The 26,025-nt window shown below is 52.5% G+C and overlaps 1 protein-coding gene across 3 annotated transcripts; it reads right to left on the bottom strand.

Moving 5' to 3' along the window:
* Positions 1-5,054: 5,054 nt before the first annotated feature.
* Positions 5,055-24,490, bottom strand: YTHDF1 (YTH N6-methyladenosine RNA binding protein 1). 3 transcript variants are annotated; one of them, XM_032257034.1, is made up of 5 exons: positions 24,124-24,490; positions 23,932-23,956; positions 22,434-22,513; positions 10,988-12,508; positions 5,055-6,336 (listed from the first exon to the last, which is right to left on the bottom strand). In XM_032257034.1, exons 1-5 carry the CDS (start codon positions 24,148-24,150, stop codon positions 6,310-6,312), a joined length of 1,680 nt encoding a protein of 559 aa, XP_032112925.1. In that variant the 5' UTR covers positions 24,151-24,490; the 3' UTR covers positions 5,055-6,309. The 3 variants fall into 3 exon arrangements, with proteins under 3 accessions (XP_032112925.1, XP_032112926.1, XP_032112927.1); XM_032257035.1 differs by lacking the exon at positions 23,932-23,956 and having other exon boundaries at positions 5,059-6,336; positions 24,124-24,379; XM_032257036.1 differs by lacking the exons at positions 23,932-23,956; positions 24,124-24,490 and adding an exon at positions 23,775-23,921 and having other exon boundaries at positions 5,059-6,336.
* Positions 24,491-26,025: the final 1,535 nt, after the last annotated feature.

Here is a 26,025-nt window from a genome sequence, read left to right as displayed (position 1 = left end):
AGCACCCCGCTCCCACAGCACCCCGCTCCCCACAGCACCCCGCTCCCACAGCACCCCACTCCCACAGCACCCGGCTCCCACAGCGGGGTCCACTTTCCTGCTCCCCTAGGCTGCTCCACACAGCCCCAGCACTCCTGGCACCTGCCTGCGCCCCTCAACATGTGCACAGGTGGAAGCCTCCCAGCCTCCACCCAAGCACACCCCCTGCCCAGTCCGCCTGCAAAACCAAACCTGCTGGACCTGCCACTTCCCTGACCAGCCTTTCCTCTCCATGAACAACCCCCCAAGTTGGGGACCGCTCTCCTCGGTGATGACAAGGGTCTCACATTGGTGTGGCCCCTCCAGACCTTGCCACCACCTCAGTGACCCCCACCCCCATTGTCTCCTCATCCTGCAAGTTGGGATGTCAAGGCTTTTTAGTTGTCAAACTAGGACAACTTGAGGTGGGGACCTCGGCAGAGGGGCCAGTGACAGGAGGATGGATGGGCAGAGGGCCCAGAGCTCAGAGGACGTGGTCGAGGGACCAGCCCCAGGGACCTGGCAGGAAGGGGCCAGACCACTTCTGAGGCTCCCACTGAACCCAGACCCCACCAGGCTGAGGGGCTCGCACCTGCGGAGGAGGTAGGGGAGAGGGGTGGAGAGCAGAGGCTTCGCATCCTCCTGTTCTTGGCCAGGGCTCCCAAACCAAATGCCACCCCTGCACACACACCACACAGGCACACATGTGCATATCACAGACACACCACATGGGAACACACACGAGTGCACACAAACCAGACACACAAGAGTGTACACTGGCACACACACAGGTGCACACAGGCACGCACCACACAGGCCAACCACGTGCACACACGACAAAGGTGCACACACATGCGTGCGCACACACGTGCACATACACAAGCACACTCACGCACCACACATGTGCACATACCACGGGCACACACACATACAAACACAATCACACATACATTCTCAGACACACAGGCATATATACTTCATGCGCCTATCTACCCAGATACATGCATAGAGGCATCACGCTACACACATAAACACACAATACACATGCACATACATGCAGAGGCATCACACTACATACACACAATACACATGCACACACATATACACACACATGCAGAGGCATCACACTACATGCACAAACATGCAATACAAATGCACACACATGCACAGAGGCATCACACCACACACACAATACACATGCACACACATGCACAGAGGCATCACACTAGATGCACAAACATGTAATACACATGCACACACATGCATGCAGAGGCATCACACTACACACACACTCAATACGCATGCACACACATACGCAGCAACCCAATGATCAAGGAAAGGGGTCAGATGTTCACAGTAAGTTTTTTTAAAAAGGAATGCCCTCACCTCACCAGCCACCACCCCGTACCACCCCCTCAAATACACCTCAAGCAGATGTTGGGACCAGGGTCCCTCTCTTGGCGCTCCTCTGCAGGGCTGTGGTGTACCCAGCTAGTGAAGACAGACACCTGTGCCCCAGCCCAGCCCCAACCTTCTGCTTGTCCCTGCACCCCAGGTGCTTATGCCCAGCTCGAGGGTGTAGCAAGCTTCCCAAAATCTAAGGGGAGGGGGAAGGGAGGCCATTCCATCCCTGAGGCCTGGCAGAGCGGGTTAACCTAGGGACCTGGTGTTCTGGGGCCCCATCAAGGCCACACTCCTGCGCACCTGTACCCACACTGAGGAATGACCTCACCTGCCACACCTGCCACCATCTCTGGAGGTGGCTGTGGCCACATTAGCTGAGCTCAGCCCAGCCCAAGCAGCAAACTGCACCTCGGGGTCTCCTTGTATGGTGAGAAGATCACAGCAGAAGCTGGCATTGGGGAGGCAGGGCACCACGATGCCAGTTCTGGACATCCCCTCCTGTCTGGGCTGGACACTGGCCCCAGGCACCTCTCACCCGGAAGCACACCATCGCCCACCCCTGTGCCGTGGACCCTCCACAGGGCCAAAAGGGGGGTGCTGTGCCAGAGAAGTGGCTGCCACCCACCCACAGAAAGTCTCCTCTTCCAGCCTGACGGTTCCACAGGACTGAGGTGACACTCTCCCTGGCCTCACAAGTGGTGGCCGAAGCCCAAAGCCCCCGAGGGCCTCATCACCTGCCCCTACTCTCCTCCCCTGGTCCCTCAGAGGTTGCCCCGGGGCTGCCCAGCCTGCAGGGGCCCAGCCCTGACCACGACAGCACGTTAAGGCTGCCCTCGGGCCTGAAGGAGACCATTCCTGCCCCACAGCTGCTCCTGGAACCAAGCCGTCATGCTGCGGCGTCCTGGCTGCCCCGTCCGTCTGCAGGAGCCCTGCCATCACCCACGGAAGCAGCACTGCCATCTCCCAGCCTCACCCTCCGCAGGACACCAGGGAGCATCAGACTGCTGTTGTGGCACGTGCAGGGCTGTGACTTCTCACAGCTGAGGCCCTGACCTCGGGCAGCTCGCCCTGTCCTCGGGAGGCCACAGAGCTTGGAGGAGTGCCCAAGACACGCCTATGTCCAGAGTACACTGGATGCCCCTGCACCCCAGCTCTGCCCAGATGCGAGCAGTTGCTGGTCCTCCTTTGACTCTGGGTGGCCAGGACACGTGGGGGAGGGAGGGTGCTGGCCCCAAACAGCCCCACAGGTCATGTGGACTTCCCAAAAGCAAAGGGGCCTCGTGGCAGACCTGTCCTGAGATCTGACCCTCAGCCCTGGGCCACGGCAGGAAGCACAGCAGGTCCGACGGGCACCCCTGGAACTCACGGGAGTCGTTCCAGCACCTGGAGCCTGATTAGCTCAGCGAGTCTGGCTCCTCTCGCGTGAGCTAAGCAACCCAGCAGGACGAGGCCTCGCAGGTGCCCAAACCAGCGCTCCCACCTGGTCCAGCTGGCGGCGATGTGTGAGACACCTAGGCCTGTGCCCGGCTGCCAGGAGAGGAGGGAACCTGGACTGCCATCCAGTCCGAATACACCACGGCTTACCTGCAAGCAGCCCACTCCCTCTCACACTCCACCAGGGTCCCCTCCTTGGCAATCCTTCTCAGTAATGAGGGGCTCTGAGAAGCCTTCCAGGGAGGGGCCTGGTGGCTCAAGGAGCCTCTGAACGGGGCTGCTTTTTTCTTATTGCCATGTAAGCCCTGTGAAGGTGTCAGCAGGGCTTCTTTTAACTGCTTCTTTTCGGGTGTGTGCACCCGAAACTTAGCCGTCTTCCCGACGCTGAGGGAGCCAGGAGTCATGGCTGTGCCTGAAGCCACACAGCAACAGGACTGCTCCAAGCTGGGAGCCCAGGTGCAGATTCCTTTCTCATGAAGGTGGGCTCACCGCTGGCATTTGGCCAGAGAGGGCATTTCCGTCCTACCAAAGACTTCAATTCTGGACAGTGAGGAGCCTGGGAGGGCCAGGATCCAGCCCAAAGCACCACAGGCCCTGGCTGTTTAACACCCAGTGCAGGAGAGCCAACTGCAAAGCCATCCTGTAACCCACTGGAAGCCCAGGACACTGGCTTCCAACTGAGCTACACCCAGACCCTCCAAGGAAGCTTCCAGAGGCAGAGGCATCTCAAACAGTACATCCAGCTGTAGGCTGTTCCAGTAGCTTAGCATTCACTATGACATTGAAGAATTCTAGCATGGGCCTGGCACAGTGGCTCACGCCTGTAATCCTAGCACTTCGGGAGGCCAAGGTGGGAGGATCACTTGAGGTCAGGAGTTTGAGACCAGCCTGGCCAACATGGTGAAACCCCTTCTCTACTAAAAATACAAAAATCAGCCACGGTGGGGCGGGGGGTGGTGAGTGCCTGTAATACCAACTACTCCGGAGGCTAAGGCAGGAGCATCTCTTGAACCCGGGAGGCGGAGGTTGCACCGAGCCCAGATTGTGCCACTGCCCTCCAGCAAGAGCAAAACACCATTCTAGCATGGTGTGCTTTGGGGAGGGGCAGAAGGAGCAGGGAACAGGGCTCACGGGGCTGGCTTTGAGGGAGGGAGGGGTGAGAAATACCAACAACTTACAGCTCTTTATAAAGCAAAATGAGATGAAGTCCATCCCCCTCCACCAGCCTATGCCTTCCATTTCTCCCTTCCCCTGGTGGGCCTGGCTCCTGGCGTGGCATCACCACGCACCAGGAATGCAGGCAGGAGGCCCCTGACACCAGACGCAGCATCAGTTCTACAAGTTGACAGAGGGAGAAGCCACCGACTCCTTCCGCCTTTGGAGCCCTCAGGAGAGGCGTTGCCTAGACCGTGCTGGCCAGTATCCATTTACAAGCCAGTCAGCAACCACCGCTCACCACCACCTCCCACTCCATGGGGACAAGAGTACCCACTTCTTCCACACCAACCAAACCAACCGAAGCAGCAGCATGGCACCCGGCAGTCCCGCTCGCCACCTCTCAGCACCTAAACGGCAGGAACTCACCTTCCTCTAAAGGAGCCCGGAACTTGCACACGCGCCAGAAAATGGCATAAAATAGGAACTAGCCACTCGAGGCTGAAAATGGAGCTGCAGGTGGGAGCGCACAGCCTGCCTCTAAGGGGCCTTCACAACAGACATTTCCCTAAAGCAACTACTAACTTCTGGCAGAGGCGGTGACACCTGGGAAAGGGACACAGGGCTTTCTGGGCTGATGTGAATACTGTAACTTTATCACATACTTGTCAACTTCGGCAGATGTATACAATGTGCATTTCGCTATTTGTAAATTTTACCTCAAAAGGCAAACAAACTAAACAACTATTAAACTCTCACCGCATAAAAAAATAAGAGGCATTGGAGGATGAATGGAGGGATGGAGACGGTAAGGAGCCCTGTCAGAGAGGGTGCGGTGCCCAGGTACAGCACACGTCCCTGTGTCTGCGCTTCAGTGTGCTGGGGGACAGGTGAGGGTGCCACGTAGTTTATTGTCTTAAATTAACAGCTCCCTCCTCCCAAGCTAGTGAACAAGAACCCCAAGGCTTGAGAAACACAGGGCTTTGCAGCTTAAAAAACTCTAAAACTCATCAAGTAGGGTGAAGAAGGAAATGACGACCGGCTTGCTAAATAGTACTGTTTATTAAGGCTTGTATTCTCCTAGAGGAAAGAGTCCAGTGTCGTCCAGGACTCCACTCAGAGAGAAACAGTTCAGAGGAAGTGACACGTTCTAAATACAAGTCTAATGATACAGCTGAACGTTAACTCAGAGGGTCTTTTGGAGCAAGGAGTTTTCACGAAGCGTCTGCTTTCTAGGACAGTAAGGGTCCTCTACAAGGGCACGTGCAGATTCGGGCGCTGGAGCGTCAGGCATGAGCACCATTTTCATGCTTAAACTCAAACTCCAGGTGGTGGCGACTTCAACGGTCCCTCATTCCACAAAACATGACAGCAAATTCATTTTCTAAAAAAGTTTTGTTTTTACCCATTCAACAAGAAAAAACACCAGACGCACATGGTGAAATTTACAGCCAGCAACATCATCCATCACACTGTCTGTACTATCAGATCCTACACTTAAAGCTCAGCAGTACTGGTATAAAGACTTAAGACAGCATCCGGATTCTTAAGCAAAGGGTAAAATTTAAAAAGATCTGCAGACAACAAAGAACGCCTGAGCCTGAACCAGACCTCCACACATCACGCCCCCGGCCCGACTGGGCAACAGGGCAGCGAGCGGAGGGACAGGCAGCTGTTCAGTGGGCAACAGATCTGGAAGGAAAGACTTTCCAAAAAAAAGAAAACATGTCTGCCAAATGTGAAAAATTAAAAGTTATCTTTCTGTCTAGTAGAAAAATCAAATGGGCAAATTAGCACTTTAGACTGATAAAGGATAATAAAATGATGAATCAGAATGAACAAGATAATCATTGACCTTTTCAGTATTTCCCAATTTTACCAGAAGGCTCTCAGTGACAAAGTGACTCACGGTTTTTCTGTTTGCTATGAAGCAGTAATGGGATGAGAAATATGAGGTCTCATAGAACAGTATCAAATGACTGTGAATTTAAGAACATAATTTCTGCCAAAATAGATGCTTCATGTGTTTTTAAGGATACTTGTATTTCACATTAGATTGGTCTCATTGATAAGCTGACAAAAAAAAAAAATACTCCTTTATTAGTGGCTTCTACAAGATTAGAATACATAGAAAAGTACAAATAAATGCAAGTTCATTTGGGCAAAAATAAACAACAAGAAAGGCAAAGATGCAACACTCAACCCCGCACGGGACGACACGCTGGAGCTGACCAAGCACACGTGTTTTAAACTGTTTTCAAAGTCACATGTTAGAACATGTAGGAAACTGGTTTCTCCTTATTGTTTGTTCCGATTCTGCCGTTCCTGTGAAAAGACAAGAGGTGAACATGCTGAGTAGCCATGCCACACGGCTGAATCCCTCCCAAAAGTGAGGTCCAAGGCTGCCCGGTGGCTGCCCCTGCACAGCTGGAGGTGGGAACCTACTTGGTGCCCGAGCCACACCAGCACACAACCCTGAGCTGCGCTGCGGCCGGGTCCCACAGACCGGGGCTGTGTGGTGGCTATCCACACAGGTATGGCAAGCTCCCCAACCCTCTACTAGGAGAAAAGCACCAACCGCCACAGTCACATGGACCAACGTCTGCTGGGAGACCTCACTTCCCAGAGCTATCTTTCCCTCAGGTGCCACTATCATTCCACATGGAAAGACACTTAGCAATGTGAAATCCTCTGCACTCGGGGCGAGGAGCTGGCATGCACCAGGCTCTCAAGCAGGCTAGGGAGACGGAAGCTAGTCTTCTGTATTTTATCTCATTTAAACTTCTCAGTGGCTCAAAGGACACCAATATCTTTCCAACTGGCTATCAAGGTGCTGTGTCACACGGCAGGAGGACCCGTGTGGGCCTGTCCAGTTCAGGCCCTTCCCACTCCCCAGCACACTCCCACAGCAAGGAGAAGACCATCTCCCCCCAACCCCACGACTAGGCTGGCTCAAGGCAGAGCTCCTCTGGCCAGGTCTGCTGCCCACTCCCATAAGAGAACCATCTTTTCCAGAGCGTGCGTGACACACAAGCTTGAGACTTACACCTGAATCTTTCACCACCTTTGCCTCCCTGATGGGAAGGGTCTAAAAGCCCCCTCCCTCAGTCTCCTACAAGGCAGCATCCGAAGATGAAAATGTGCAATCCAAGGAGGACATGCTATACCAATTGGCTAGAGAGGCGTCCCAGGCCCAGTGTGGTGGTGTGCACCTGTAACACCAGCTACTTGGGAGGCTGAGGCGAAAGGATCACGTGAGCCCATGTTTTGGCTAGAGTGAGCTATTATCTGCCCTGCACTCCAGCCTGGGCGACGGACAGAGAGACCCTATCTCAAAATAAAAATAAAAAGATACATCCGAGGCACATCCAACTTTATCTGGCCCCCTTATCTATCAAAATGCAAACCAATAATGAAAGCCAGTGGACAGGACACCCATTTAATCCTCTTTTGCTAAAAATGGACTGAATGTGTCTTCAGGCACTGCAATGAACACCAGCCTCCTCAACTGTGGCTGCTCTCAAAAGCAGCTGTGGTGCTCTCTGTCCTGAGAAGGCGCCAAAGCATTTGGATTAAGGAGCTGGGTAGGCAGGTGCTAGTCCTAAGAATTAACATCTCCTTCCTCCCCTCAAAATGTAAAACTGGAAAAATTAAGAACTCTATATTTTGCATTCTTTTAAAAATTCTGTTAAAAAAAAATCTCTTCACAGGCTGGGCGTGGTGGCTCACACCTGTAATCCTAGCACTCTGGGAGGCCAAGGCGGGCAGATTGCCTGAGCTCAGGAGTTCGAGACCAACCTGGGCAACACGGTAAAACCCCACCTCTACTAAGAATACAAAAAAATTAGCCAGGCATGGTGGTGGGCACCTGCAACCCCAGCCACTGTGAGGGCTGAGGCACAAGAATTGCTTGAACCTGGGAGGCAGAGGTTGCAGTGAGCTGAGATCGTGTGCCACTTCACTCCAGCCTGGGGGACAGAGCAAACCTGTCTCCAAAAAATATACTTAACAAAAGAGGTATGTATTGCTATTCCCAAAAAACAAATGCCTATCTCTTGAATTCAAATAGTGATGTTAAAGCCAATCACAGGGAAACTCCCCAGTTCCCTGTCTCCCTTCAGCCCTTATAGACAGCTACAAAGTTCACTGTGTGCTCTTTAAAATACTATTCCACATAAAATTTCTTAAAGAAAGAACTGACAAGTCCAGCTCGTTCTTTCAAGGAATACTCAACAAGCATCCAGGGAATGCTTATTCCTAAGATTCTCTCTGCTCTCCACTTGGTTTCCAAAGTCAAGGAGCCCCTCTGCGGAGCCAGCCAGAGCTCATGCAGCGATGACCCGAGGTCGACGTGGGGTCGGGTCAGGGGCACCTGCAGCCAGGTCCAGGACAGTCAGTCTAAGGAACTAAGCGATGCTCACAGTGTGGGACACTCGTCACTCTCACTGTTTTAAGCCAAGAAGTGGCCGTTTATAGATTTTTTTAAAAACCAAAAAACGTATCAACCCAGGACTTGGTCTGACACTGCTGCCATAGAAACCGTCCTAAGAAATCAGTATGTGTCCAAATCTATGGCTGAACAGCGATCCTGCAAAACGCTAACTACATTTCACTTTCTCAACACTCAGTTTATGTATGAGCTTGAACGCAACGGGGCCAAACTCTAAATGATAAACAAAACGTGGGTCTGTTCTTAGAAGTCCTGAGAGAACCCTGTGGAAGCTACCCTGGGTCCACCAGCACCCGCAGTTTATGATGACTGAGAGGAGAGCCCCTCCCCACGACTCTCTTCAGTATACTCTGCTCTTCGAACTGCACCCCTCTTCATGGGAAACCCAAGAGGGAGAAGGCGTGAGACACCCAGAGTCTGCCCCAGGACACCTAAGACTTCAATCCTGGATGAGCCACTAGCCCAGCCTGTTAAGCGTGGCATCTAGAGCACCCTGGAAGGCAGGGAGAGCCAGCACCCAAGTCCAGTCTGGGGATCTCCTCAAGAACCACCTCCATTTCCCTACACTGCCCAATAAGCTTAAAAAACATCTGACGCCGGGCACAGTGGCTCATGCCTATAATCCCAGCACTTTGGGAAGCTAAGGTGAGAGGATCGCTTAAGCCCAGGAGTTCAAGACCAGCCTGGGCAACACAGCAAGACACTGACTCTACAAAAAAGATACAAATACTCGCCAGGCATGGTGGTGCACGCCTGTAGCTACTCAGGAGGCTGAGGCAGGAAGACTGCTTGAGCCCAGGAGGTCAAGGCTACAATAAGCTGTGATTAAGCCACTGTACTCCAGACCGGTAAACAAAAAACAAGTTATCTGAGGCTGGGCACAGTGGCTCATACCTGTAATCCAGCACTTTGGGAGGCTGAGGTGGGTGGATCACTTGAGGTCAGGAGATTGAGGCCAGCCTGGCCAACATGGTGAAATCCCATCTCCACTAAAAATATAAAAATTAGCTGGACGTGGTGGCGGGCGTCTATAATCCCAGCTACTTGGGAAGCTGAGGCAGGAGAATTGCTTGAACCCAGGAGGTGGAGGTTGCAGTGAGACAAGATTTCACCACAACACTCCCCACTGGGTAAGAATGAGATGCTACCTCAAAAAAAAAAAAAAGGAAAGCTATTTGAAATTCCACCAAACATTAACAAATCAGGTTCTCATTTGTCACTTTCGATTATATGAATTAATGTTAACACTGACCCACAAGGGCCCCAAGCTTTCCAGCTTGGCTAACGGTTTAGGGGAGGGCTACCTAGGTCCTTCCAGTGATGCTCTACCGGAAGCCCGGTGGGACTTGCCCTGGAGCAATCGAGACACAAAAAAGCAGTTATCTAAGGATCAGGTTTTTACAATGCAAGTTGCAGGACACTAGATTTAAGTTGCAGACACAGTATGTAAGAAGAGAAACTGCGCGCGCACACACACACCCAGCCAGCTTCCAGTTTAGCCAGCTAAGAACCTAAAGCTTCATTAGCAATTATCCCTGCAAATTCAGCAATTACTTGTTTTACACCTAAAAGAACTATGTCTGTAACTGCAACTACCTGGAAGGCTAAGAACTGCTCGAACCCTGGAGGCGGAGGTTGCAGTGAGCAGAGAAGGTGCCACTGCACTGCAGCCTGGGGGACAGGGCGGGACTCCATCTCAAAATGAAATCAAAGAGTTAAAGTACAGAATTTCAGTAACTGGAAATAAACGACACCCTCTCCTCTTCTCATAAAAGAGAGGGACCAACACTTTTCCAAAGTTCTACAAGCCCCGAGTTGTTCAGGACTTGTGTCACATAAGACTGCTGACAGCTCTATTCTATACATCCCTAACATGCCATGTACACGCCTTTCTGCCCAGAATACATTAGGACACTCGGCGCTCACAGGTGAGTAATTCCTTTCTGAACAGAGACCTGAAAAAATACTGAAAACTCATCTATTATCAACTGACACTTCATGAAGGGGTATTTTTTTAAAAGCAGGAGAGAATCTCAGGATAAACTTTTAATAAAGGAAGCTTTATGAAGTGTGTTATCACCATCATTTTCCCATTGCTGGTGCCAGTGTATGGGCATCTGAGCCCTTATGAAGAACACACACTCCGTCCCGCCCTACCTCCTGACAGCAGATTCAGGAGTCTGGCTACAAGTCTCAGGAAATCAGGACTGTCTCAAAAATATCCAATCAATGGATTTTTGATATAGGATCCATATTTGTTATTTAAAATGTCTGGATTCCAAACCTACCCCCCCACCACCATTTTCTTTACTACCTAGATGGAGTCAGTCTGTTTCCACAAGGCTGCCTGGACCTGGGCCCGCCCACCTGCGGCCAACTGGGAGAGCTTGGGAGCTGCCCATCATGGGACCCAGCTCAGACTCAGCTCGGCAGACCTGCCGTATCTGCTCGCCGCCAGGCCACCTGGTCTGAGTGCAGCACCAAGGACGCACCTGCACGGCGGGTGCCGGCAACAACCCGACTCACCTTGCGCACCACCTCCTCCTCCTCCTGGCGCTTCTCGTAGTGAGCAAAGTCATCGAAGATGGAGGTTGTGTGCTTGTAGGAACTGATAATTTTCAGCACTTGTTTTGCTTTTTCTAAGGGCACCTCCTGGGTGTCCCGGGAGTTTGTGACGGGTTTGTTGTCGTTATTCTCCAGTCTGATGTGCCGGAGCTGGTTATTGGGCACATCCTTAACAAAAATCCACTTGACATCAAACTTCCCCTTCCACTTGTCCTGAGACCAGACCCCAGCACTGGTGCCGTAGTCCACGGGGGACTTCATCTCAGCCACCCCACAAAAATGCCCACTCCCGTTGACGCTGAAGAGCAGGTAGACGGGCCCCTTGCTGCTCACGCAGCGGAAGGCGCTGTCCAGGCGTCTGTTGCCGTGCTCCGTGCTACACCAGATGGAGTACTTAATGGAGCGGTGGATGTCATCCTCAGAGTAGCTCTTGATGATGAACACACGCCCGCTTTTCAGATTCCAGTCAAACTCTTTAGGGTTATAGCTGTGAGCAGCCTTCAGTTTTTCAAGGACGGGGTGGGATTCGACGCTGGGGGCAGTGTTAGGCTGGACACTTCCAGGAGAGTTGCTATCACTGCCAGCCCCTCCACTCTGCCCAAATGCTGCGTTTCTGTTGCGTGGGGCGACCCAGCGGGTCTGGGGTGGCTGCTGAGGGCTCTGATACTGCGGTTGAGCCGAAGGTGGGGGCTGTGTTGGGAGAGGCGGAGCCACCTGCTGGGGCTGTGGGGCAGCCTGTGGGGAGGGTGCCTGTTGGGGGACTGGGGCCTTCGGCACAGGCCCCTTGTTATCCCAAGTGCCAATGTCCATGTTATGCTTTATAGGTGGGGGGGGCAGCGCACCCCCCATGACAGGCCCACTCTTTGTTTTCATTTTAGGCTGTGGTTTTGCAGGCTTGCTAGCAATGGCAGCCCATGAGGTCGGCTTTGAAACCGGCATGTTCACATTTGCCCCTCCATTGCCAGAAAGGACACCAGTCAGTGCCACACTGCTGACGACAGAGCCCACCGTCTTGACAGCAGAGGAGCTAACGTCCCCGATCTTCAGGCCAACCATACCCTGCTCCAGGCTGTTCATCCCGGGGGCCTTGCTGAGGGTGTCACTATGAAAGCCTGGCTGCCCATCCACCACCGTGCCGCCCAGGGAGCTCGGGGGGTAGGTGTAGCTGCTCCCATAGGCAGAGCTCTGGGTCTGCTGACCTTGAGACCCACTTGTCCCCCATGCTGAGAAGGCAGGGTTTTCAGGGAAAAAATTAAACCTGTGCTGATAGATGTTGTTCCCCAGGCCCCCAGGCTGCCCAAAAACAGCATCGTGCATAAAATGATGGTCTCCGTTACTGAGCTGTCCATAGGTGGTGAGGTATGGGATCGGAGGGTCCCCTGCAGTGGACCACGGAGCCTCATTGAGGGAGTAAGGAAATCCAATGGACGGCGGGTAATAGCTGGACAGGTAGGGGTCGCTCATTGAGGGGTAACTGTTACTCTGCAAAACAAACACGTGACAAGTTACATCACTTCTACAACACGAGAAGATGCTGAAAATGCCAGCCACCACTTCCTGCTTAAGCATAGGTGGGGCAAAAACAAGGCTGGCAGAGCACTGGGCTACCCCTTCCAAAAGGAAAGCTACGGTCGTCAGTGTGAGAACCACGTAAAGACAGAGAGAAGTTAATGTGAACACAAACCAGGTGGTTGTCTCGAAATATGAAACGGCATTTGCAAGGCTCTGAATTCAGGCTGTATGACTGAGCTAAGCCTCTCCAGAATTAGCAAGGTAGCAGCCCCTCCCTCTACTCTTACCTAAAAAGAATCCAGAGTTTGATGAGAATGCTTAGGACAGACACGGACAGTGTCATGGGAACTGAAATGGCTTTGTAAGGCAGAGATATTTCCATTGGCAAACCAGGATGTGCAGGGCCAAGAGGCAGTCATCTCCAGAGAACAGACCCCAAGCTCAGTGATTACTCAGCAGGCCCCCAGGCGCCCACCTCTGGGCCTTGACACCCCTCCTGGGACACTCTCCCCCCGAGACATCCTTCAAGGGTGCTTCAAAGGCCCCTTCCACACACCCCTCCCAGCAGACTCCCACGCCTCTAAGTCCAAGGGGGTTCACATTCTCATGGTTTCCTGGGCGCAGAGCTGGGCTCTTGGAGTGGGCCCCTGCACAGAGGGCCCTGGCTGGCTCCAGGTCTGTAGCCGAGAGAAAGCATCCCAAGTATAAAAACTCTGCTCTCCAGTGGAGAGCAGCCCCCGCTTTGGGTGCCAACTCAGTTGGGCTTCCTTACTGAAAACACATCTGTGTGGTGACCAGAACCTCGAGTGTTTTTACAGTGACGGAACCATGAGGCAAAAAGGTCTGCTAGAGAAGGTGAGTGCTTGGCCACATCATAGGGGTCTCCGAAGAGCTGCCCAGGGCACAGATTTAGATTTTGGGTCAGCAGTTCTGGGACAGCATCTCCTTGGAGACTCAACCAAGGGTCTGGTCAGAACTGGGTCCCTCTAACACTGCCTTAAAATGGCTTTTGTGTGAGGGTGTGTGTGTGTGTGCGCGCGCGCGCGCACGCAGGTGGGTGAGAAGGGGTCCAGCGTGAAGCAAGAAGGCTCCCGCCTGGGTGCGTCATCTAAGAGTGCCAAAATGCTGTTCTGAAATGAAAACAGAGCAGGAAGTAAACACAGAGCTCTCCAGTCTGTGACGTCTGTTTCAGATTTTTAAATAGTTTTCCTGGTCCCTTCCCCCAAGTCTCCCAAGTAACCAGAAAGTTCCACATAAAGAACACAGTCTACAGACCTCATCTCCCAACCTCGCCCGTCACGTTTGCCTTTCATGTTGGCATCAAAGGCCACGCTCTGAAGGATAACAGCACCTAGCCGGGGACACCAGGTGGGAAGGGATCTGAGCAAAGAGGGAGACTGTGGGATCCCAGACAATGAGAAGGGCCTGCTTCACTGGAGGGATGACCATAAGCAGCTCTCCCTGGGGGCAGCGGCCCAACACCAGCCAACATTAATGAACCAGTGACCTAGCCACCACTTCCTCCCTCCTACTCCCACCTAGGGCTTCAAGAATCGAATTTCTTTTCTCATTTGCTTCCTGTTGACTGCTCCATTTGTGAGCAGACAATTCCAGAATCTTTTTTTTTTTTTTTTGAGACAGAGTCTTGCTCTGTCACCCAGGCTGGAGTACAGTGGCGTGACCTCAGCTCACTGCAACCTCTGCCTCCCAGGTTCAAGCGATTCTCAGGCCTCAGCCTCCCAAGTAGCTGGGATTACAGATGCACACCACCATGCCCAGCTAATTTTTGTATTTTTAGCAGAGACAGGATTTCATCATGTTGTCCAGGTTGGTCTCAAACTCCCAACCTCATGTGATCCGCCCGTCTCAACCTCCGAAAGTGCTGGAATTACAGGTGTGAGCCACAGCGCCCAGCCTCAGATTCATCTTTTAAAATGCACTAACTACTGCTTCCCTGTAACAAAAATTTGAGATTCTAGGGGTATAAGACGACAAGTGGGACACTATCAGTGTTCCACAAACATGTGAGAAACCTGAGCTTATTCCCCCTCAAGAGGATTTCAATGATGTCCGCTCCTTTGCTGCAGCCCTTCCCTGGGTGCTGCCCTGTCCAGCAGGCCCAGACAGGAGGGTGGGTGAGCGAATCAGGGGCGGTCTGTGCTGAGGACCTGCTCCTTGAGTCACTGGCCGCAGGTGCCTTTAAGGATGGCAGGGTGAAGGAGACAGTCCCCCTACAGGGTAGCCAGCCCTCCTCCTTCCCATCAGCTGGACACACGCTCCTCAGCAGCGCTGCAATCACAACATATCCTCCTTCCCACGCAAAAAGAGTAGACAGAAAAAAAAAATCTCGATGACTGAGTGGCATTCTATCCACTTGGCCACAAAACCAACCAGAGGAGCCAGGCCACAGAAACAGATGCCCAGGGACACTTCTGACTTACACTTAAAGCCTTAACTAAGACAGGACATCACTTAAGAACTGAGAAAATGCACATTATATTAAGCATTTAACATCCCTGAAAATCTGTTTTAAGTACGAAATGGATACACCTAGCACACAGGCCGCACAGACGCAAGAGCCCACAGTGAGCCATCCAGCTTCCCTCTCCCCAACGTGCAGGCCCTGCATCCTAGCCGGTCCTCTCCAAACCCTTCAGCCCCAGATCACCACCATTCCCGTCCTGAACCACGGAAGAAGGTGACTCAAAATCAGCTCTGCCGGCAGCCCTAAGCCCTCCCAACACTTTCTGTCCTCACCAGGTTACACAGCCCACACACGTAGGCCGTCTATAGTGACCTCAGGTACGAGGGGCCCAATTTCCATTTTCACCTCAATCTTACTGACAGCCCATTTTCTTTCTTTCTTTTTTTTTAAGAGACAGGGTCTTGCTATGGAGTGCAGTGGTTATTCACAGGTGCGATCCCTCTACTGATCAGCACAGGAGTTTTGACCTGCTCCGTTTCTGACCTGGGCCGGTTCACCCCTCCTTAGGCAACCTGGTGGTCCCCCGCTCCCGGGAGGTCACCATATTGATGCCGAACTTAGTGCGGACACCGGATCGGCACAGCACACTACAGCCCAGAACTCCTGGGCTCAAGCGATCCTCCCACCTCAGCCTCCCGAGTAGCTGGGACTACAGGCACGCGCCACCACACCTGGCGACAGCCCATTTTCTATGACATCTGCCATCCTTCCTTCAAAATTCTGAGGGTAAAGCAGCACGTTAATTTGTAAAGCTATCTGAAGTAAGTCCTGTAATAAGAAAACCCGGAAGTGCCGTCCTCTGCCTTCTTTACGATCCATGTGTCAGCCTGCTGCTCCACACTCCTTCCCTGGTAAGGGAGGCTGTCCCAGTCATGGTCCCAGTCACAGTGGTGGGAGACACCTATTCTGGTCTAAACTTACAGCAACCGACTTCAATGCGTACTGGAAATGCACAGTGCAGGCTGCCTGTGAATCACACGAAGCCTCCCTTCAGAGCCTCTGATCTCCCTTTGTCTCAGGCACCGCCAGGCACAGCACACCCCTGCTCACTCACTCCCAAGTGCTGTATGAGCTGTGCTGCCCCTAAACATCGCTTAGGACCATGGCTCCGTCCGCGCCGAGTTATGAGTATGAAAGCTTACTTCTCAGGGATATAGTTGCATCAACTGAAGTTATAATAACAAATTCTAAGCTTGCTCTTAACACATGACTACCTCTGAGCAAACGTTATTTTGGTCCTGGTAAATGAGCAGCATAAACAGACCTTTAAAGGACAACACAGGCAAAATCATTTCATCATCCTGCTACTCAGCAGCCGCACAGAAGACCGTTGTACACGTCCACATCCTGGGTAACTGACTGCAGGCCCTGCGGTGAACTTAAGACCTCATGTAAGAAAGGCTAACACATTTCAGGCCGGGCAGTGGCTCAGGCCTGTAATCCCAGCACTTTGGGAGGCTGAGGTGGGTGGATCACCTGAGGTCAGGAGTTCAAGACCAGCGAGGTCAACACAGTGAAACCCGTCTCTACTAAAAATACAAAAAATTACTGGGCGTGGTGGCACATGCCTGTAATGCCAGCCATTTGGAAGGCTGAGGCAGGAGAATCACTTGAACCCGGGAGGCAGAGGTTGTGCCACTGCACTCCAGCCTGGGCAACAAGAGTGAAACTCCATCTCAAAAAAAAAAACAAAATTAAAAAAGAAAGACTAACAAATTTTAAAGGCAAAATTGGAGTCCCCTGACAAAGAAAAATACAACTTTAGATTCTTAAGCCTCCTCCTGTGACTAACTGGAAAAAAAAGGATAAACAAAGTAGATACTTCAAATAATTAAAGAAACTTTAAATAATCAGGGAATGTTATATCTCCAGGTCATTTGAAAATCTAAACAGTAAAACACAAAGAAGCCCTAATTCTACAACTAAGAGCAGTTTTATATACTTACTCAAATTTAACCACATTAAAAAAAAATTCCCATCAGAATGACCAGAACCATTTAAGTTGAAGTTAAAATGTTTCCTTCCTGTATCAGCTTTTCTGAAATGGAAAGAAATCTGAAAATGTTCAAATACTTTCAGTATTACAAACAAAAATGTAACTTGGAATTGAAATGACCAAGAGGAGGGACAAGAGAGAGAAGCAGAAAGGATTCCTTCAGAAGCCCAAGACGAACACAGAGAAGCATTTGCTTAATTAAAAAATAAAAAACAAAACAGTAAGTTATGTAAAAGGAAAAGTATCCAGGGTACTGCTGAGAGGTGAGGGAGCGACATGGCTCCCGGGAACTAACGGTGACCCAGGACTGGGAACAGGCCTCCCGTGACCTGTGGTTCCTCAGCAGAAGCCTCAGGAGACACAGAAAACGTGAGAGGAAAATAACTGAAAAACCTTCATTTACTTACTCGACCGCTCATTTTTCAGATCTGTTTTCAGGGCTCATCCTTCTGAGACTGCAATTTCAGCCCCTCAGCTGGTGGCAACAATATGCAGAGACAGCAGTTTCTGACAGAATCTCTGCATTTGTTCCAGCAACTCACCAATAAGAAGCATGTTAAGAGCCCACTGTGCCCTTCCAGCTGTGTTTCTGGGAAGCCGCTGTGATGGCAAATGCCTGCTTAGCAGGCACTGCCACTGGGTGTTTTAAGGAAGACCATATTTTTAGATACTCCCCTGCTGGCCCTCAGGTCACCCCGGGCCCACCAGCGCTGCCCGTACACAGCAGGAAGCCCTGTGCCAAGCATCTCCAGGCTGTTCTCAAGGAACTTGTGAATGCTCTGATAAGGAACTGAGTTCAGTGAAAAAAAACACCCAAAACCTGATGGGCAATTTCGTCACTGTGTGATCAGTGTACTCACACAAAAGGAGACATGCGTGTGGAGGCAGCGTCCCTGCTACACACTGAGGCTGTCACCTGCACTACGTGCAACTGTACTGAACACTGGAAGTAACCGTAACATCGGTAAGTTTCTGTGTGTCTAAACGTGGAAAAGGTACAGTAAAAATAAGGTGTAAGAAATGAAGAATGGGACACCTGCAGAGGGCAAGCCTGGTGAATGGAGCAGGTGGGACTAAAGATGCTCTTGATGAGTGAGTGAGTGAATGTGAAGGCTGGATCCTTCCTGGACACCACTGTTGACTTCATAAACACTGTACACTCAGACTACACTACATTTTTCAACTGTCCTTTCTCCAATAATAAACCCTAGCTTACTACAGCTTGTTTTACTTTACAAACTACTTTTTTAAAAGCTTTCAGTTTTGACTCTTTTGTAACAACAGCTTAAATCACAAATACATCATATAGCTGTACAAAAATATATTTTTTGTTTTATCCTTATTTCATAAGCTTTTTTCTATTAATTTTTTTTTAACTTTTTGAACTTTTTTCTTAAAAACGAGGAAATGGCCTGGCACAGTGGCTCATGCCCGCAATTCCAGCACTCTGGGAGGTTGAGGCAGGACTGCTTCAGCCCAGGATTTCGAGACCAGCCCAGGTAACATAGTGAGGTCTCATCTCTACAAAAAAATCAAAAATGAGGCAGGGAGATCACTTGGGCTCAGGAGATCAAGGCTGCAATGAGTCACCACTGTACTTCTGCCTGGATGAGGGAAAGACCCTGCATTTAAAAAAAAAAAAACCTAAAAACACAAAGACACAAACACACATATTAGCCTACGCCTAGACAGGGTCAGGGTCATTCTTTCCCTGTCTTCCACCTCCACACCTTGTCCCACTGGAAGGTCTTCGGGGGAGTAACAAGCATGGAGCTGCCCTCTCCTGTGACACCAATGGCTTCTTCTGCATTCCTCCTGAAGAATCTGCCTGAGGCTGCTTTATAGTTAATCTTGTTTTCTAGTAAGTAGGCAGAATATGCTCTTAAAAGTATAGTAAATATGTAAAGCAGTCACACTTACCATCAACTTCGAGTATTACATACTGTGTGTAGCTGTGCGTGCCACGCTCTGCTATGACTGGGGCAGTAGGCTTGGTCACACCCACTGCATCACCACAAGCACGTGAGTAATACGCTGCTCTGTAACATTATGGTGGCTCCAACACCACCAGGCGACAGGACTTTTTCAGCTCCATCATCATCTTAGGGGACCACTATCATATATGTGGGCATGTGGTCTGTTGTTGACTAAAACGTCATCGGCAGCACAAGTACAGGAGGCCTTGGTAATTTCTGTCAGTGAGGTCACAGCAAACACACTCAGTCTGTCCATCAGCGAATGCACAGGAGGCCTGAGGGGCCAGCAGCATCTATTCCCAACTTGGGCATCACACAGAGACAGTGTCTTCTAAACTCTGAGCAGGAACTGCGCTGGGTCATTTCACAGTCTTTCCTTTCAGAAAACAAGAGTACTGGGAAACTAGAAGTCCCTGAGCAAGCAAAGCCTCAAAAGAGAAAGTCACAACAATCAAGCCCAACCCAGAGGCCTTCACTCCCAGCTCCTCTGCTCTAACTCCCATTCAGGTCACAGAGCAGAAGACAGAGGCTGCGCAGTTCAGTTGCAAGCGCTGCGAGGGCACGGAGGACGGAAACTCTAGCACCAGAAGCACGGCAAGGAGAGTGAGGCCTCCCTAAGGGAAGGGCCACAACCCCACACGGCCCATTACAAGTTAAACCAATCTAACCTGCAGGCATTCTCCTAAGACTTTCTAAACCACTCTAAGTATTACAGTTTCACACAAAATTCAAGAACCACAGCAGCCTCCAACTGGCTACTACAAGCCATATCTGGATTGTTCTTTTTTAAGCACCCAGGGTCAGGCTGCACACAGTGGCTCCTGCCTATAATCCTAGCACTTTGGGAGGCTGATGTGTGCGGATTCCTTGAGCCCAGGAGTTTGAGGCCAACCTTGGGCAACAGAGCAAGACTTCGTGTCTACTAAAAATTTAAAAATTAGCTGGGCGTAGTGGCACACACCTATAGTCCCAGCTACTCAGGAGGCTGATGTAGGAGAATCACCTGAGCCCACGAAGTCAAGGCTGCAGTGAGCCGTGATCGCAGTATGCACTCCAGCCTGGGCAACGGAGTGAGACGTGTCTCCCCCCCCAAAAAAAAAAAAAAGGGACCCAGAGCTAATGGGTATGTTCACTATCTTAACTGTGCTTATGGCTCCAGAGGTATGCCTGGGTAAATCAACAGCTATAAAACTCTACTGTATACTCTAAATACAGAGCTAAAACGCCCATTAACATAAAAATAATCTAATCCATTTTTAAAGAAATTTTCCCAAACAGCAAAAAAGCTCTGACTTTATAAAAATATTTTTGGCTGGGCACAGTGGCTCATACCTGTAATCCTAACACTTTGGGAGACCAAAGTAGGAAGATCACTTGAGCTCAGAAGTTCAAGACCAGCCTGGGAAACATAGAGAGCCCCACCCTGTGTCTACAATCAATCAATCAATCAATCACCAGGTATGGTGGTGCATGCCTGTAGTCCCAGCTATTCGGGAGGCTGAGGCAAAAGGATCGCTTAAGTCCAGGAATTTGAGGCTACAGTGAACTATGATCATGCCTGAACTCTAGCTTGGGTAACAGAACAGGGCCCTGTTTCCAAAACACACACACACACACACACACACACACACACACAATTTCACGTGTACTGAAGCAACATCCTTCCCCCTTTATTGGCTAAAATTCAGTACATGATACTATTCAAGTATTAAAATCATAAGAACAGTAGAAAACACATTAAAAAAAAAAAAAAAAAAAGTTCATTTAACTACCTGCCACTGCCTCTATCCAAAAGCCCATCACTGAGGCCAAGTCAGTTCTGCTCAGAGGGACAGATCCTCCGAAGGCAGCAACCAAGAGACAAGAAACAAAAGCAGGGTGGGGTCGGGGCAGGGCTGCCAAGGCTCCACCCGTAAAAGGTTTCTTGGTCTCTAAGCAGCTTGATTAGCCAAGTGCAGTAGGACCGAGGGGGATGACGGAACATTCTAAGAAGTCCTAAGACGCCTTAGAAAAGAGCAGACCAGTTTTATTCCTGCACAGAGATGAGGTGAGGCCTGGTTTTACTTTAATGCAAACATGCCCAGTAGCTAAGGTTTACTTCGAGCTCAGGAGATGGAGCACTGGAGCACCTGCTGTGCTGCCCCACAAAGCCGAAGTGAGGGACTCACAGATGGGCAGCCCCTTGCCCAAGCTACCGGCCTGGAGGTAGGAAAGTGAGGCAGAGGAGTCTGGTTCCCAAGCCAGACTCTCAATCAGACACCGCTTCTCCCAAGAGTTTTGCTGCAACAGGAGCACAAAGGAGAGAGCGCAGCTCCCAGTAGATTTTAACCAGGGCAATTTTATCCCCCAGAAAACATCTGCCAAGACAGTTTTGCTTGCCACAACCGGGGGAGGAGAGGGGGTTGTTAATGGTATCTAGTGGGTGGGAAGCCAGGGCGGCTGCTAAATATCCCACAATCAACAGGACAGCCCCCAAAAGAGAATGTTCCCGTGCAAAATGTCCACCGTGCCAAGGCAGAGAACGCCGGAATCACCTAAGAAAACAGGGCAGCCATGACTCAGTGGTCCTGCTGTATCAGGTTCTGTCTCAGCGTGTTCTGTGCACCATCTGATGTCATCCTCCCAACAATTCCACAAAGAGTTACTACTCTCTCTGTTCCGCAGAAAAGCAAATTGAGGCAAGAGAAGGCAAGCCACCCGACACAGACCAGTCAGTGGTGGAGTTAAAACTGAAACCAAGCTGAGCGCTCACAACTGTAATCCCAGCACTTTGGAAGGCCAAGGCAGGTAGGTCAACTAAGATCAGGAGTTCAAGGTCAGCCTGGCCAACATGGTAAAAACCACATCTCCACTAAAAATACAAAACATAGCCAGATGTGGTAGCAGACGCCTATAGTCCCAGCTACTCAGGAGGCTGAGGCAGGAGAATTGCTTGAACCTGGGAGGCGGAGGTTGCAGTGAGCCGAGACTGGTCTCTGCACTCCAGCCTGGGTGACAAGAGCAAGACTCCGGCTAAAATAAAAGACTGAAATCCAGGCGGCGTCCGGCTCCACAGTCCAGCTCTTAGCTGCTTTCCCAGACCACAATTCAAATCATCCAGAGCTAAAAAATAACCAGGAAGCTTCAGAAACACACATGTAACACACCTCCGCTGTGTCAAAGGCACGACATCACTGACCCACAAACACTGGAACCAACCAGAACTGTTTGCATTCCAACGCCTGCAGGATGCTACCTCCTCCACAGGGAAAATCATTTTCACCCCACTCATGCCCCCAGGTCAATGGGAGGTGCATCTTCATGAGCATTTTATCATTTCTAATACTTTAGTCTGCTTCTTCGTTGTTTAGGATAATAATCAGAAGTGAGAGTAAAGGTGTGTTACAAAACAATTAAAACCAACTTAAAGACAAATGCATGCTAACAAAATAAACTCACCTGATTTGACTGTCCAGTAAGGTAAGGCTCAAAGTCACCGTCATGAACTGTATCCTTCTGATGTAAGGAACCATTTTGTACTAGAACAAAAAGTTGCAAGGTATTACCCTCAAATTTTAAGATTACTTTTAAGCATGGAAATCAAAGTTAGTAAGTCCATTTCCATCTATTTCTAGTAGAAATTATATTTTTATTTTAAAAGAGTACAACCAGTACAGAACTGATGTTTACACGATTAGAGGGATGATGCGAAACTTTCAATGATTCAGGCTAAATTTTAAATAAAGGCTTAATCATAATTTAGTGAGATTGATCAAATTAAGTGCGAACACACAATGCAAAGAACTCATAACCAGGTGAAACAGACATGGTCTAAGAAGACCTATGTGTGGCAAATGGAAGTGGAGCCTCCAAAAGCCCAAATGCACAATGCATGCCCGAATGCACCGAAAACTGAGGGAGAAAACTCAGGAGGGAAGGAGCTGCCACTGAATGACTGTTGGGAGCTGTTATCTGACTCTCTACAGTGAACCCCAAATATCTGAGGCAGGTCTCAGTGAATTTTGAAAGTTTATCTTGCCAAAGGTGAAGACACTCCCATGACGCAGCCTCAGGAGGTCCCAACGACACGTGCCCCCAAATGGTCGGGACACAGCTTAGTTCCACATGTTAGCGAGACATGAGGACAATCCATGTATTTATAATTGGTTTGGTCTGGAGAGACGGGACAACCTGAAGCAGGGAGAAGGCTTCGGGTCACAGGTAGATAAGAGACCAGGGGCTGCATTCTTTTCAGTTCCTAATTAGCCTTTCCAAAGGAAGCACTCAGATATGCATTTATCCCAGTGAGCGGAGCGGGGACTGCGACTTCTGTCCTTTGTGCACCAGGAACTTCCCTGGGGCCGAACTGTGAGGGAGGCACGTCACTTTTTTGGGGAGGCAGGTGTGCCCGAAGCAGTTCCCCGTTTGGCTCAGTGATTTGGGGGGCCCGAGATTTACTTTCCCTTCACACCACTTACCTTCCCAGTGTTACTACGCTCGGCCAGAAAAAGCAAGCAAAGGTAAAGAGCGAGCCGGGCTTTACACTCCCCAAACACGACGAACCGTGTCTGGTTACACCTGAGCTCACACACGCAACGGCTAAAAGCGTGTTCCGAGCAAACGCGCAGCGTCACTGAGCGGTTTCGCAAGCGCGCGCCCGGGGCCTGCATTCCGAGCCCGGCGGTCGCGGGAGACGCGAACGGGCTCGGGCCCCGGCGGCCCCGGCGGGTTGGGCGGCCCCGGCCCGGCGCGGGCCGCTCCGAGCGCTCGCTCCCTGCTCCCGAGAACCCCGGCCTCCACCTGTCGGGTCTCCCAGAACCGTCGCACGGCCTCAAGCGTTATCTCCCCGAAGCTGGCGGAAGACAGGACGTTTCCGGTTCCCGGGCAGCTTCCTGGGCCGTTCATCCCCGTCCTCCTCCGCGCCAGCCCGCGCCGGCCGTCCCGGGCCTCCGCTCACCTTTGTTGTCTTGTCCTTTTGTTCTCTGCGGCGCCGCAGGCCGGGACGCGGGGGGCGCACAGCCGGGGGAGGGAAACGCACAGTTATTCACCGGGCACCGGGCTCCCGCCGGCGGCGCGGCCGCGCGCGACCCCGGCCCCCGCCACCCGGCCCCGCGGCCCCACCCCGGCCCCCTTAACCCGGCCGCGCTACCTGGGCGTCCACACTGGTGGCCGACATGCTTCATCAACAGCTCGGCGCGGGGCCGGGGCGCCCGCCGGCTCGGGCCTCCCCGACAGGCCGGGCCTGTCACCCCCGCTCGCGCGGCCCCGGGCCCCGCCGCCAACTCCCCGGGCGCCGGCCGGGCGGCGGCGGCGGCGGCTGCTGGGTGCGCGGGCCCCTGGCGAGGCGGCGGCGGCGGTGAGCCCGGGACGCGGACGCGCCGAGGAGGCGTCGACTCCAATGGCGGCCGCAGCACCGGCGGCGGCGGCGGCGGCGGCGGCGGAGGATGAGCCTACGCGGCGTCAGCGCGCGCGGGGCAGGCCGGGAGCGCGGCGAGCCGCCACGCTTCGCGCCTGCGCGCTGCGGTCTCGCGGGACGGATTTGGCTCCCAGGTCCCAGTCTCGCGCGGCGGGGCGGGGAAACCGCGAGCCGGGGAAGTCACGTGGGGCGCGTCCAGCGGCGCCGCCGGGCCTGGCGGGAAGGGGCGGGCGGGCTGCCGCCCCGTGCGCGCGTCCCCACCGCGGCCACAGCCGCGGACCCCGACCCGCTTCGGGCACTGGGGCCTCTGTGGTTTTCCCCAAGCTCCGGTCGGGCAGCCGGGCTGCGGGTCAGTCCGAGGGCCCGTCCGAGGCCAGTCCGCCCTGCCCACCTCCCCACGCGAACGCCTGCCCGCCCGCAGCCCCTGCGTGTTCCGGGGCGCGCACCGCGGCCCTTGCCACGGGACCTGCGGGCTTTGTTGGCCCTGCGGCCTGGCCGTCAGCCGCCGCGGAGCCCTGGGCCCGGTGGATGCAGCCCTGGGCCCGCAAGAGGCTCGCGGGCTTCTAACCAAGTCTGCGTGTTAGATTCGTGACCCCGATTTCAGCACCAGGAGAAGGACCCCGCGGCAGTGCTCTGCGCCCTGGCCGAGGCCGGGCAGCGGGACTTCCGTCTTCGTTCGGGGACGGACACCCCCTTCGTGGCTGCCTCTGTGCGAAGAGAGCCCAGTTCTCTTTTCCTGACCCCTCAGCATCCCGGCCTGGACGCCCCTCTGGTCAGGTGTTGAATTTCGCTTCCTGGAGCCAACTCCCTGCAGCGCCCTCCAGGTTCATCTTCTTTCCAGCTCTGGCAGGCGGAACATCTTCACGTGGCCCGGATCTGGGTCCCGCTCAAGGAGAAACCTGGACTGGGGTGTCAGGCAGGCAGACGTCAAAGCAGTGTTCCACAAAGTGGGCCCGGGCAGAGGCGCTAAGCGGGGAGCAGGGACAGCAGGGACGGCCGTGGGGTCCCAAGACGGCTCCACGCCTGGACATCCACGTCGGTGGCGCAGGAGGAGGTGGAAACGTCCGCCACAGAGAGCGAGCACGGCGGCTCCACGTGTCCAGCACCGCTCAGGTGGCCCCTCACCAGGCCTCCCTGGGCCCTGCCTCGCCTAAAGCTGGGGAAAGCAGGCTGGGCGTGTTTCTCTGGAACAGAGCTGGGGAGGTCTGGTGCCCTGGGGCCCAATCTGGATGCACTGGGACTTTGATATGCTTGGGCCGTGCGCAGCTCAGGCCAACATGAAATCTGTGCATTTGGGGTAGATGTGAAAAAGACATGGAGAAGATGTGTGGGGATTGTAGGTCCAGCGGGGCTCCTGGAGGCACCCTGCCACCTGCCTCTGTGTGATGAGGCCAGTGCACCCTGGGCAGGGCTTGAGGGCCTGCTTCCCGGGACACTGAACTGCTTGGCGGCTGTGACCGCAGCCAGGGGGTGTCTGGGCGGTCAGAGTGGCCGCTCAGACTCTCACAGCCCCTGTCTGTCTTCTCCCACAGCTCACATCCCTCAGGCAGGACAGTGCAGTGGTCACCACTGGAGCTGAGAGCCACACAGCCAGTTACAGGGCCTTCAGCCTCAGGCCTTTCGTCCTCCGTGGGG

Source organism: Sapajus apella, unplaced genomic scaffold, assembly GCF_009761245.1.
Source record: "Sapajus apella isolate SASKATOON/1434 unplaced genomic scaffold, GSC_monkey_1.0 scaffold96, whole genome shotgun sequence".
NCBI lineage: Eukaryota > Metazoa > Chordata > Mammalia > Primates > Cebidae > Sapajus > Sapajus apella.
The sequence above is the reverse complement of the archived record's forward strand: the minus strand, read 5'-3'. Positions and strand labels throughout refer to the sequence as shown.